The sequence below is a fragment of the Populus alba genome, chromosome 13 (genome assembly GCF_005239225.2).
Source record: "Populus alba chromosome 13, ASM523922v2, whole genome shotgun sequence".
Taxonomy (NCBI): domain Eukaryota; kingdom Viridiplantae; phylum Streptophyta; class Magnoliopsida; order Malpighiales; family Salicaceae; genus Populus; species Populus alba.
In genome coordinates, this window is record NC_133296.1 from 10,085,667 (window position 1) to 10,098,945 (window position 13,279).

A 13,279-nucleotide genomic window follows, 5' to 3' on the forward strand; every position below is an offset into this window, starting at 1 on the left:
GTTCAATATTTAAAAAGTAAAATTAACAAAGATACTTTTGAAAAAAAAAAAATAAAAGGAGAAAAAAAAAGAAAAAAAGGAAAGTTGGAAAAAAAAAGTAATTTTAAAAAAACAACAAAAAAAACCAAAGAAAATAATTTTAAAATTAATAATTATATAAATTTTTAATAATTCTGAGATATGTAAGCGTTCAAAATAACTTGGAATGGGTGGATATTTTTTATACAGACAAATAACTATATAATTATTATTTTATTTCGTGAATAAAGTCACCGTAACAATGTATCTGACTAAAGTAAAGGTGGATGTATTTTTTAGATTTTTTTTTACTGAAATTTGTTATTTTTTAAAATAACAGATCCTTGATTTTCAGGACTCGGTAACCTCTGTTAGCTTTTCATGCGAAGTTCTTGAATGCGCTGCTGAGTTGCTGCTTTCCACCTTGCTAGTTGGCAGATTGTTACTGGATGATAGTTAGCTGCGGCCTCCCTAGGTTTTTTCTAGTGTAAAAAATATGTTAATCGCGAAGTTAAGTGTTTTGAAAAATTAAAAAGTAATTGATACTCAAGTTGTTTACTTCACAATTAAGTCACCGATCATGGGCATATAAAAGCAACGTATGCCAGAAGCAAACGGGTTGCCTATCAGAAACGAAGAGTGAAAGAGTCATTTGCTTCGATTCCCTTGATCAAATCTTGTTGCCTTCAATGGCCTCTCCCCTGTCTTGCACACTGATGGCGTGTGCTAAGGCGATTGAAGGCGGTCGCTTGGATGTTGCAGATTCACTTTTGGCTGTAATTGAATCTCAAGCTTCTAAAGAAGAGAGCATATGGAGGAGGAAAGTTGTCAAATACTTTGCTGAGGCTCTTGTCCGGCGAGCCTATCGAATTCGCCCTCCATGTCCATTGCTATCCCATCCAACCAAATATGAACCTTTCTACGAGTTTGCTAAAACCACCAGTAAACATGCCATTGCTGATGCCTTGAATTCGGGAAATAAACGACTCCACATTATTGACTTCTCCATCCTGTTTGATTTTTGGCAGTGGAATTATTTAATTCGTGACCTCAAAAGGCAGTATGGTGGCCTGCAATCAGTCCTGATAACCAGTATCAAACCGGAACTGTCGAAACACACCTACTATCTCCGTCAAAACCGGGAATTGGCTGAGCTCTCAAATTTTGAATTGAGGCAACTGACATTCAATAGTCCGGATGATATTGTCAATTGTATTTCCAAGCTCAGAAGGAAGAGGGAGGATGAGATTGTGGTTGTGAATTGGAATTTTACACTCCAGAAATTGCTTGCACAAGATGGGGCAATGGAGCAAGTGCTTTCAAAAGTGAAGGATTTGGGAGCGGACATCATGGTAGTTGTTGAGCAAGAAGCCAATCTCAACAGTCCTGATCTTTCAGAGCGGCTCGAACAATCATTCCAATACTACTCCCATGTTTTTGAGAGACCGTATGATAGAGATAAGTTATGGGAGTGGTATTTCAGGCGACAGATTGGGAATGTGGTGGCATGTGAGGGCGGTGACCGGGCCGAGCGGATTGAGTCATTTGCTCAATGGCAAAATCGCCTATCTCAGGCTGGGTTCTGTCCAGTTCCCCAACAGGTAGACGAGTTTAAGATGTCTCTTGGATTTTATTTTCATGAATATGGAATCGAAGAGGAGGAAGGGCATAATATCCTGCTAAGTTGGCACGGTTGTCCGGTAGCTGTAGCCTCAGTTTGGAAGGTCACTGATCCACCTCAATTCAATGGCGGTGAAGAATCCAATTCCATCCTTTCCTTTCTCTTCTCTTGTTATACTAATTATCCGTCAATAAGTACGTTGTGTATGTTTTCACTTTAGGCTACTGGAAAAACATGTTGACAGGTCTTTACACAATGCAAGACACAGTTGATGACTCAGAAGGGATGGCGAGCTCCTCTGAGTCTGAGGATGATGAAGATAATGATTCTCTAGTTTCCATAATGGCAGATAGAAACTTATGGCTCGAACAGGTACCGTTCTCTGTTTCCGAGATTTAACAAATTGCCCGGTTTTATCTTTATGGCATGGGGGAGATTAGAAACTTGCAATATAATTCTTGCTTGTGATATATATATATATATATATATATATATATATATATATATATATATATATATTTATTTATCTTTGTGCCATTATTGGTGTCGTTGATCTCACAGGGCTCTTCAATGAATCGAATAGCTGCTTCAGCTCAGCTATTTGACGTGTTGGAATATATATGTGATCTACATAGCTTACCACTGGCTGTGACATGGATTTCCTATGGCCAAGATGGTAATACAAATTCAAAGGAAAAACGTTTTCTATGTATTGATGATAGCGCTTGCTATCTAAATAACTGGTCTATGGGTGGATTTGTGGATGAATATGCACGATATCGTCTCGAGAAAGGAAAAGGTATCGCCGGAAAAGCACTTCAATCTAATATTCATATCCAGCATGACCTTTCCCTGCTTGATCCAGCTGAATTCCCTGATACGGATTCTGCTGCTTCTGCTACAAGGCTCATCAGAACCTGTCATGCTGCTTTTGCTATAAGGCTAATAAGCACCCACCCTTGCAAGGATGATTACGTGTTGGAATTTCTTCTCCCTGGAATCATGAAACAGACTTCAGAACTACAACTTTTGATAAATAAAGTCTTGCGTACATTGCAGAGAAAATATTTAAAAATGTGGGAAGTTAGTGTTAGAGAAGTAAATGAGGCGAATGACTCTGAAATTAGATTGAACGATGAAAGAATACCAAACATCCCACATGAAGAAACACGCGAGCCTTTTGAACAGGTGTTCTTCTATACCGAATTCTTGTCATTTTTTCTTGAAGAATGAGATTGAATTTTTTTTTAATTTTTTCTTTTAAAATTTGATTTAATTTAATTTTTATATTAATTTTAATCTTTATTATTTATTTTTATTATTTATTTTTTTAATTGAAAATTTTCATCCAATATCCTCATTTTTATTCTTATTTAGTTTTTTTAATTTATAAGATTAGTTTCTGATTATTTTAATAAACTTAAAATAAAATAAAATATTAATAAGTTATTTTTTATTTTTTTTCATGACATGGCCAACCACCAGAAAATATTTTTTAATTTATTTTCCATGACACTACTAAATATCTAAAAATAATTTACTTTTAAGAATTCACTTAAAAACAAAAAACTACATTCCATTAAACAAATAGAACTTGCATCTTCTTTGCTATAAGAAATTCTAGCCCGCTCTAATACCTAAAGAATTGGATTCTAGGTTATTTAGATTCAAAAACACCAAATTCACTCATTTTCATTTGAAAACATAAAAAAAAAATAAAAATTTAATGAGTTTAAAATTAAAAATCAAACTAAAAAAAAAAAAATACATATGATTTGCTACAAGAAATTCTAGCCAGCAAAATTGGGTTCAAGGTTATTTAGATGTAGAGCTCTAAATCATCTGACAGAAAAGACTCTCTGTTTTAAATAGACACCCATCATGTGTCCAATCACAACCTTCTATGTTGCAGATTTCCTTCCGTAAAGTGCGCAAGGGATGGAATAATTATTGTTCAGTAGATAAATTACATTTGATAATTCGAATATAATAAAATCCATTTTGCCTCCGTTTTGCTTGTATGTTCAACTATTGAAGAAGACACAATCTGCCATTATTATTGACTGGAATTGGCCTTCATGGTGCCAATATCCTACTTCCCTATCTCTTGACAGGACGTCCAAGAACAATCTGCTATACCTGCACCTGCTCTGAATGGTGAGAATGCGTCGCTTAGTGTAGATGGTGGCCTCCAGAGTACTGTGTGGGACAACTTCGTTAAGCATACGGCAGAAAATGGGGAAGTATGGGCCACATGTAAGCATTGTAAGAAGAAGTACAGAGCAGAAAGCAAAAGAGGAACTTCAAATTTGCACAAGCACTTGAAAAATTGTTCGCCAAGCAGACAGGACAAAGCAGAGCAGCAAATTTTGGTTGAGACAGGTGAATTGAGTACTAGCGTCATCCAAGGGAATTTTGTCATAGATCAAGAAAGAAGTCGTCTAGACATTGCGACAATGATGATTAAGCATGGATACCCCTTGACTATGGTTCAACTTTATTCAAAAGACGTAGTTGAAGCTGATGTCCTTGCTATTTGCAGACAAGAGAAGGAGAAACTCATCAATTTTTTTGATAAGCTCTCTTGTCTCTTGAGTTTAACACTTGAATTGTGGTCATCTACTGACAAAATGATGACCTACTGTTGCTTCACTGTGCACTTCATTGACGATGGATGGCAGCTGAAGAAGAAGATTCTTGCTTTCAGGAACTTGCGGTACAACTATGACATGGGGACTGTACATGAAGTCTTTAAAAGTGTGCTTGCAGAGTGGAGCATCAACAAGAACGTTCGCTTCATATTCCTGGATATAACTCCTCCAAACGATCACATGATTGGAGAATTAAGAAGTAAGGTTTCTGATCAAGCCCCACCTATCCATGGACATCTTTTCTGTGTTCCTAGTTATGCCCAAACTCTCAGTCTCCTTGCTCAAGATGGATTTTCTGAGATAAGGAGTGTGCTTTATAAGATAAGAGAATGTATAGAGTACGTCAAAGGAAGCTCACTTATAAGACAGAGGTTCCAGGAGGCAATTAATAATGGGAGTTTGCAGGACAGGGAAATGCCTACTCTAGATGTTCCAGCGAGATGGGACACCACCTTTCTTATGTTGGAGAGTTCATTGGAATTTATAACAGCTTTTAATCACCTAGAGCAATTGGATGATGATTTCAAAGTGAATCCATCTGCGGAAGAATGGAACAAAGCAACAGCCGTATTTGAGTGCTTGAAAGAGTTGTACAAGTCAACGTGCAATTTTCCGACAAGCAGAGATGATTATTTCCTCAGTGTTCGTCATGTTTATAAGAAGTTACAAGGATGGAAACAGAGCGATCATGTGTATGTTCGCGCTATGGCAAATAGAATGAAGGGAAAATTTGACGAGTATTGGGGAGAAGCTAGCTTGGCTTTGGGAATCTCAGCAGTTCTTGACCCCAGCTATAAATTGGACATTATTGAGTATGGCTACCAGCAGATATACGGCAGCGATGCTGACTTGCACTTCTCCAAATTCCGTAACCATCTTACATGTGTATACCATAAATATGCAAAGCACTTAAGCAATCAGGGACCATCTTCTTCTGCCATGGCTGACGTGAGTCGTTGTACATCATCTGATATTAGTTTCAAAGAGTGGCGAAAGGGTAAGTATGAACGCAATACGGTGCACTCACAATGGAATGAGCTTGATCAGTATCTACAACTGCCTCTGGAGAACTTGGATAAGGATGGAAACGTATTAGCTTGGTGGCGAGACAATGCTCTGAATTTTCCAATACTGGGAAAAATGGCTCGTGATTTCTTATCAATTCCAGTATCAACTGTCATTTCCAAGTCATCAGAGGTTATGAAGATGGCATCAGTCCATGACGGTGTTCGTCCTGAGATGGCTGAGGCTTTGATATGTGGAAAGGATTGGTTGGACAGCCCTAACTGCAAGTGAGTTTTCCTTTTTCTTTTTGCTCGATTTAAGTGTGATGCTTTTATATCTCTCCTATTATTTCTTCTTCTTCTTCTTCTTCTTTTCTTCAGCAATTGATTCATGTTTGGATCCTCACTGGTAGTTGCCAGTACTGTAATCCAGCCGCTAAAACAAGCTTTCAAACCCGAATAAAACTTTATGATAAAATATTTTGTATTTTAAAGTGTTCATGAAAATTTCTCCTTTCTTGCAAATATTTATTTGCATTCACCAAAATTATTAATATGTGAGAAACTAATTTAGGTAGCATTATACATCAATTCCCTTCATTTCAGACCAGCAAAATTATGTTTGCATTATTTCACCTAGGATTATGTTAATCATATTTAAATCAATCTTTTTTAAGTTAGATTATCACAAATATAATTTTTTAAGTTAATAATATAAATCTTTAATGATAATTTTTAATTTGAATAAAATAAAATAAATATTCTATAATTAGATTATCACAAATATAAAGTAATAAGATAATAATTATAAATTGTGATTTTCTTTCGCTTTTTTTAAAAAACTACATGTATTCTTGATTTTTTTTTTATTTTTGAAAAAATACATTTTGTTGACAAAAATGAGCTTGTTTATTAATTTTTCATTGACAAAAAAAAAAAAAAAACTAAAAAAGAGTTGTTTTTTTTTTTTTTCCTAAACACACCTTAATCCTTTAATATTGCTATTATAGTTGATAAATCTAATTTGACTTGGTAGATAGACTAGGATACAAGAGTTGATCTAGATTGATTTTTAGCTAAACCATACAAAGACATTAGCATGTTAAATTGACATGACATGACTTGGTTTTTAGTAACTTTAATTGACTCGTGTCACATCCAATTCAAAATCAATTGGTTTAATATTTTATAAATAAAAATAATTATTTTAATAAAAATAATTGTTTCATAGGTTGATCTAATGATTTTATCTCAAGTGCACGTCCTAGCGAGTGAGAAAGAGATAAAAATATAAAAACAACTTGCTATTTAGTTTTATAATAACTAAATACTTTAACTAGTTTTTTCAAAATTTCTAATTAAGGTTATATAATAATAATAAAGATAGACATCACTTTATATATTATATCTAAAGTAAATTTTATTGTTATTTATTTTTAATTAAAAAAATATCTAAAGTGCCTTTGAAAAATGTTCTTATGAAATGATTTTAATATCACTTTTATAACAATTTTTACGAATAAATCTGGTTAAAAGATGCATAACTTCTATGACAACTTTTAACAATAAATCTCATTAAGAGGTTATCTACCCTATATTGATCAATAGATAATAAAATTACGATAAAAATAAAAATTCAGTATTTGTTGATAATAAAACACTTTCAAGTCGAAGGAAAATTTAGCTTGATTTTTAGAATAATATTTTTTTTTAATTTTGGACGGAAAATATCTTTCAGAAGTTGTGAAAAAAATTAAAAATATCATATTATTTATTGATTATATCAAATTTGATCCTCAAACTTTTAATTGCTCTATATATATATATATTTTGTTTTGATTTTTTTTTTTAATTTTATCTCTTAGAATTTGATTTTTATATTAACTTTGGTTCTTATTTTTGTGATTGTTATTGTATTTTCTTTTATTATTTTTTTTAATTAAATTTTTTATTTATTAAATTTGATACTCATTCTTTTTAATTTTATTCCTCATTCTTTTTTATCAGATTGATGGAGTGTGCTAGGGCAATTGAAGATGGTGACTTGGATGCTGCTGATTCACTTTTGACAGAAAAATATAATAATAATTGTTTTTAAAATATTTTTGTTAATATGGGCTGTATTGATTGTGAATTTTATGATCGCTGCTTTTCAGCACTTTTTAGTGTAAGCTTATTTGGTTTCACTTCGTGCTCACTTGGCCGTTTCATCAAACACTTATCACTTGCTTCCTAAGTTCAACCAGTACTTTTTAGTGTAAGCTTATTTATGTTCTTGGATGCTCATGCTTTCTATACTTTTTATAGGAAGACTGGTATATTCTCTGTTATGGCAACCATGCTAGCTCGTGCTTGATTTTGTATTAACCATGGTTGTCAGATCGAAGACAAATAAATATACAGTGTGTTTGTTAGGCTCAAATACTTTAAATTTGGTATGTGTTGCAAACCCAACGTTTTTGGATATGGTGTTATCACCAAACATTAAAAGATATTATTTTATCCTATTAAGTTGAAGTATTTAAATAAAAAAAAATTTGTATTCTACTTTGAAAAAACACAATTTTTTTCTTGTAAAAATATAATATATTTATTAATGGGTTTCAAATCTTACATTTAAAAAATAAAATATTCTTCTAATATTTATATAGTGAACTTTGATATATATATATATATATATATATAAAACTTGAAATAACTTGTCGGACTAACAAAAAAAAAAAAGAGACCTCTTTAGTTCTTACGAATTGCACGAAGGAACATATGCTGGAAGCAAACGCGGTTGACCTGTTTGTTTCTGTGTTGTTTTTGAAAAAAATTGATTTTATTTTTAGATTTTATTAACTTCAAATTAATATATTTTTAGTGTTTTTAAATCATTTTAATGTGCTGATGTCAAAAATAATTTTAAAAAAATAAAAAAACATCATTGACATACATTTTTACACGAAGAGTTATTTAAAAAGCAACTGCAACTACACTGCCAAACAAGCTAGAAAAGAAGAGTGAAGGAGTCATTTGCTCTCCGATTCCATTGATCAAAATTTTCTGCTTTCGATGGCCTCTCTTCTTTTTCACAGATTGCTGGAGTGTGCTCAGGCGATTGAAGGTGGTCGCTTCGATGTTGCAGATTCACTTTTGGCAGAAATTCAATCTCTAACTCCTAAAGAAGAGAGCATATGGAGGAGGAAAGTTGTCAAATACTGTGCTGAGGCTCTTGTCCGGCGAGCCTATGGAATTCGTCCTCCATTTCCTTTACCAGCAAAATGCGGGTTTCATCCTTTCTACTGGCTAGCTGAAATCACCAGTGAACATGCCATTGCAAATGCCATGAATTTGGGATATAGCTTGTAATCCTTCCCTATCTCTTGAGAGTTCATTGGAATTTAGAATAGCTTTTAATCACGTAGAGCAATTTGATTGTGATTTCAAAGCGAATCCATCTGCGGAAGAATGGAACAAGGCAACAGCCACATGCGAGTGCTTGAAGGAGTTCTACAAGTCAACATGCAATTTTCCAACAAGCAGAGAGGATTATTTCCTTAATGTTTGTGATGTTTATAAGAATTTGCTTAAGTGGGAACAGAGTGATTATGTATATGTTAGCGCTATGGCAAATAGAATGAAGGGAAAATTTAGAATAGCTTTTAATCACGTAGAGCAATCTTGAAGTGATGTATAAAAAACATATTATTAGTTTTAGGCCTAAACCATTATTATGAAACCTGATGGATTAACTTGAGCCCTATATATTCTGTGTTTTATATTAAATTAGATAGGAAATTGACGCAGTTAAAACTCAATTAACTTATTAGATTAATCTTTATTTTAGTTGACCGGTTAAAAACTGAGTGAGAATTATTTAACTTTTTTTTTTTAAAAAAAAAGTATTATTATTTTTAAATAATTAAAATAATATTAATTTAAATTAATTTAAAACTTTAATGAAGTTATGGATCAAGTCGGATATTAAAACTATACATAACCCAGACGTCTAGTGCGGATTGCATACTGTGGAAAAGATAATGAGCTTTTCATCAAATCGATTCTTCTCCATGTAAAGTTCTTCAATGCGCTGCTGAGTTGCTATTTTACACTTTGCTATTTGGCAGATGGTTACTCAATAGTTGGCTAAAATCACACGAATACATATTCCGTCCTTTCTTCTTGTTTGCTAGAATCACCAGTAAACATGCCATTACTGGTGCCTTGGATTCGGGAAATAAACGACTCCACATTATTGACTTCTCCATCGTGTTCGGTTTTTCGCAGTGGAATTCCTTCATTAAAGAGCTCAAAGAGCAGTATGTTGGCCTTCAATCAGTCCTAATAACCAGTATCGCACCGAAATTGTCAAAACACTCCGACTATCTCCGTCGAAACCGGGAATGGGCTCGGCATTTTGGGGGCACAAATTTGGAATCGAGGCAATTGTTATGCAATCGTCCGGATGATATTGTCAATTGTATTTCCAAGCCCAGAAGGAAAAGGAAGGATATGATTGTGGTTGTGAATTGGAATTTTACACTCCACAAATTGCTTGCACAAGATGGGGCAATGGAGCAAGTTCTTTCAAAAGTGAAGGATTTGGAAGCGGACATCATGGTAATTGTTGAGCAAGAAGCCAATCTCAACAGTCTTGATCTCTCGGAGTGGCTCGAACAATCATTCCAATACTACTCCACTATTTTTGAGTCACTGGAGGGAGAGTATAATACCAAAGCCTTCTGGGAGATGTATTTCAGGCGACAGATTGGGAATGCGGTGGCATGTGAGCGCGTTGACCGGGTCGAGCGGATTAAGTCATTTGATCAGTGGCAAAATCGCCTATCTCGGGCTGGGTTTTGTCCAGTTTCTCAACAGGTAGACAAGTTGAAGATAGATCTTCCATTCTTATTAAAAGAATTTGGAATCGAAGAGAAGGAAGGGCATGTCCTGCTTTGTCGGCACCGTTTTTCGCTAGCTTTAGCTTCAGTTTGGAAGTTCACTGATCCACCTCAATTCAATGGCGGTAAATAATCCAATTCCATCCTTTCCTTTCTCTTCTCTTGCTATATAGTTATCTATCAATAAACTCGTTGTGTGTATTTTCACTTTACAAAATGCAAGATACAGTTGATGACTCAGAAGGGATGGCGAGCTCCTCTGAGTCCGAGGATGATGAAGAAAATAATCCTTGTACAATGGCAGATAGAAATTTATCGTCCACACAGGTATCGTTCTCTGTTTCCGAGATTTAACAAATTTCCTAGTTTTATCTTTATGGCACGGGGAGATTGCAACAACTTCAAATTCCTTAGACATAAATTAGAAACTTACAATATAATTCTTGCTTTGATAAATGGCAAAAAAATCAATCTAAAAGAGTTTGATCCACTGCTTGTGATATATTTTTTTTTTTATCTTTATGCGATTATTGGTGTCGTTGATCTCACAGGGCTCTTCAATGAATCGAATAGCTGCTTCAACTAAGTTATATGACATATTGGAATATATATGTGATCTACATAGGTTACCACTGGCTGTGACATGGATTTCCTTTGGACAAGATGGTAATACAAATTCAAAGGGAAAACGTATTCTATGTATTGATGAGCTATGTAAATAATTGGTTTATGGGAGAATTTGTGGATGAATATGCATGACATCGTCTCGAGGAAGGACAAGGTATCGCCGGAAAAGCACTTCAATCTAATATTCATATCCAGCATAACATTTCCCTGCTTGATCCAGCTGAATTCCCTGATGCAAGGTACCGAAGTAGCTGGCAGATGAGAACCTATCATGCTGCTTTTGCTACAAGGCTAACAAGTACCCACCCTTGCAAGGATGATTACGTGTTGGAATTTGTTCTCCCGGGAAGCATGAAAGAGACTTCAGAACGAGAACTTTTGATAAATAAGATTTTGCGTACCTTGCAGAGAAAATGTTTAAAGTTATGGAAAATTTAGAAGGAAATGAATTCATGACATTGAACCCAACCAGTAATCAAGCAGAAGAAACATGCAAGCATCTTGAACAGGTGCTCTTTTTATATTGAATTCATGTCATTTTTTTCTTGATGAATGAGTTGCACTCTTCATGCATGTCTACGAAGCTAAGGCTTTTATTTGGAGATATAGGTCTTGTAGTTCTTGTATTGCATGTAGACAAACCTTTAATAAGTTTAAAATTAAAAAATCAAAACAAATAAAAAAATCTACAAGTGATTCGCTACAAGAAATTTTAGCCAGTAGAATTGGGTTCAAGCTTATTTAGACCCTCTGTTTTGGATGGACACCCGTCATGTGTCCAATCACAGTCTTCTATGTGGCAGCTGTGGAATAATTATCATGTTGCCAATATCCTACTTCCCTACCTCTTGACAGGACGTCCAAGAACAATCTGCTATAATTGGTGAGAATGCATCGCTTAGTGTAGATGGTGGCCTCCAGAGTACTAATAAACGACGAAACATATCAGCTGTGTGGGAAGAAAATGGGAAAGTATGTAAATATTGTAAGAAGACGTATTTGCAGCCATTGTGTGAACTTCATTCAAAGACGAGGTTACAGATGATGTCCTTACTATTTCCAGACGAGAGAAGGAGAAACTCATCAATTGTTTTGATAAGCTCTCTTGTCTCTTCAGTTTATCAATTGATTTGGGGTCATCCAATGACAAGATGATGACCTACTGTTGCTTCACCGTGCACTTCATTGACGATGGATGGCAGCTGAAGAAGAAGATTCTTGCTTTCAGGAACTTACGGTACAACTATGACATGGGGACTGTACATGAAGTCCTTAAAAGTGTGCTTACAGAGTGGAGCATCAACAAGAACGTTCGCTTCATATTCCTGGATATAACTCCTCCAAACGATCACATGATTGGAGAATTAAGAAGTAAGGTTTCTGATCAAGCCCCACCTATCCATGGACATCTTTTCTGTGTTCCTAGTTATGCCCAAACTCTCATTCTCCTTGCTCAAGATGGATTTTCTGAGATAAGGAGTGTGCTTTATAAGATCAGAGAATGTATAGAGTATGTCAACGGAAGCTCACTTAGAAGGCTGAGGTTCCAGGAGGCAATTAATAATGGGAGTTTGCAGGACAGGGAAATGCCTACTCTAGATGTTCCGGCGAGATGGGACACCACCTTTCTTATGCTGGAGAGTTCATCGGAATTTATAACAGCTTTTAATCACCTAGAGCAACTCGATGATGATTTCAAAGTGAATCCACCTGCGGAAGAATGGAACAAAGCAACGGCCGTATGTGAGTGCTTGAAGGAGTTCTACAAGTCAATATGCAATTTTGGTGTTTTTCCTATTGGTTGGTGTCTTGCTTTCTCTCTCTCTCTCTCTCTCTTAAAAATCTGCTGCTTCAGCTATACAAACTTGCGTTTCTGTTTGGTTAAAAACAGCCATCATACTTGCACCGGACAGGGAAGCCTTTTATGAATGTAGAGCCACATTTAAGTGTTGATCCTTTACATCTTCTTTGGTTCTGTGCGATTCAAGTCTCTCATGCTTCTTTCGATCAAGAGCATACAACCATGGAATAAAATGTATAATTCTGTTATTCGCGCAGCTAAGAAAAATTGGCAATGTACAAGCTTTGATTTTTATTTGATTTCATTTTCGTTGTTTTGGTCATGTGTTAATTAACTCCTTTACATTTTTGTTATAATTTAATTTTTGCTTTATGTTATATTTTAAAGTAATTAATTAAAACTCATATATATTTTTTTATTATTATAATTTATTTGCTTTATGTTATATTTTAAAGTAATTAATTAAAACTCCCATTTCAAGCAACCTTTTGTACGTACATTAATCCATCCTAAAGAAACATATATTATTACTTCTTTTTTTATTATTATATAAAAGAGGTTAGAATTAAAGAAAAAGGAAACACTAATGTCGACTTATTAGCACACATATTATTATTATTATTATTATTCTTATTATTATTATTATTATCAATAATTAAACAATCTTATTG

General features: G+C 34.4%; 2 protein-coding genes across 2 annotated transcripts; both read left to right on the plus strand.

Moving 5' to 3' along the window:
* The first annotated feature begins 653 nt into the window (after positions 1–653).
* LOC118034435 (uncharacterized) lies at positions 654–7,491 on the plus strand. The gene is made up of 5 exons (XM_035039724.2): positions 654–1,770; positions 1,884–2,011; positions 2,201–2,827; positions 3,754–5,582; positions 7,302–7,491. Exons 1-5 carry the CDS (start codon positions 708–710, stop codon positions 7,390–7,392), a joined length of 3,738 nt encoding a protein of 1,245 aa, XP_034895615.1. The 5' UTR covers positions 654–707; the 3' UTR covers positions 7,393–7,491.
* Positions 7,492–8,338: 847 nt separating this feature from the next.
* On the plus strand, positions 8,339–12,896 carry LOC118034436 (DELLA protein GAIP-like). The gene is made up of 4 exons (XM_035039726.2): positions 8,339–8,566; positions 9,422–10,507; positions 10,732–10,961; positions 11,047–12,896. The coding sequence occupies exons 1-2, from the start codon at positions 8,352–8,354 to the stop codon at positions 10,311–10,313; spliced, it is 1,107 nt and encodes a 368-aa protein (XP_034895617.1). The 5' UTR covers positions 8,339–8,351; the 3' UTR covers positions 10,314–10,507; positions 10,732–10,961; positions 11,047–12,896.
* Positions 12,897–13,279: the final 383 nt, after the last annotated feature.

Coding starts and splice junctions, on each gene's coding strand:
- LOC118034435 (XM_035039724.2), top strand. CDS start 708: ATGGCCTCTCCCCTGTCTTGCACACTGATGGCGTGTGCTAAGGCGATT. Junction 1,771..1,883: donor TCCACCTCAATTCAATGGCG/GTGAAGAATCCA, acceptor ACATGTTGACAG/GTCTTTACACAATGCAAGAC. Junction 5,583..7,301: donor TTGGACAGCCCTAACTGCAA/GTGAGTTTTCCT, acceptor CTTTTTTATCAG/ATTGATGGAGTGTGCTAGGG.
- LOC118034436 (XM_035039726.2), top strand. CDS start 8,352: ATGGCCTCTCTTCTTTTTCACAGATTGCTGGAGTGTGCTCAGGCGATT. Junction 8,567..9,421: donor CCTTTACCAGCAAAATGCGG/GTTTCATCCTTT, acceptor GTTACTCAATAG/TTGGCTAAAATCACACGAAT.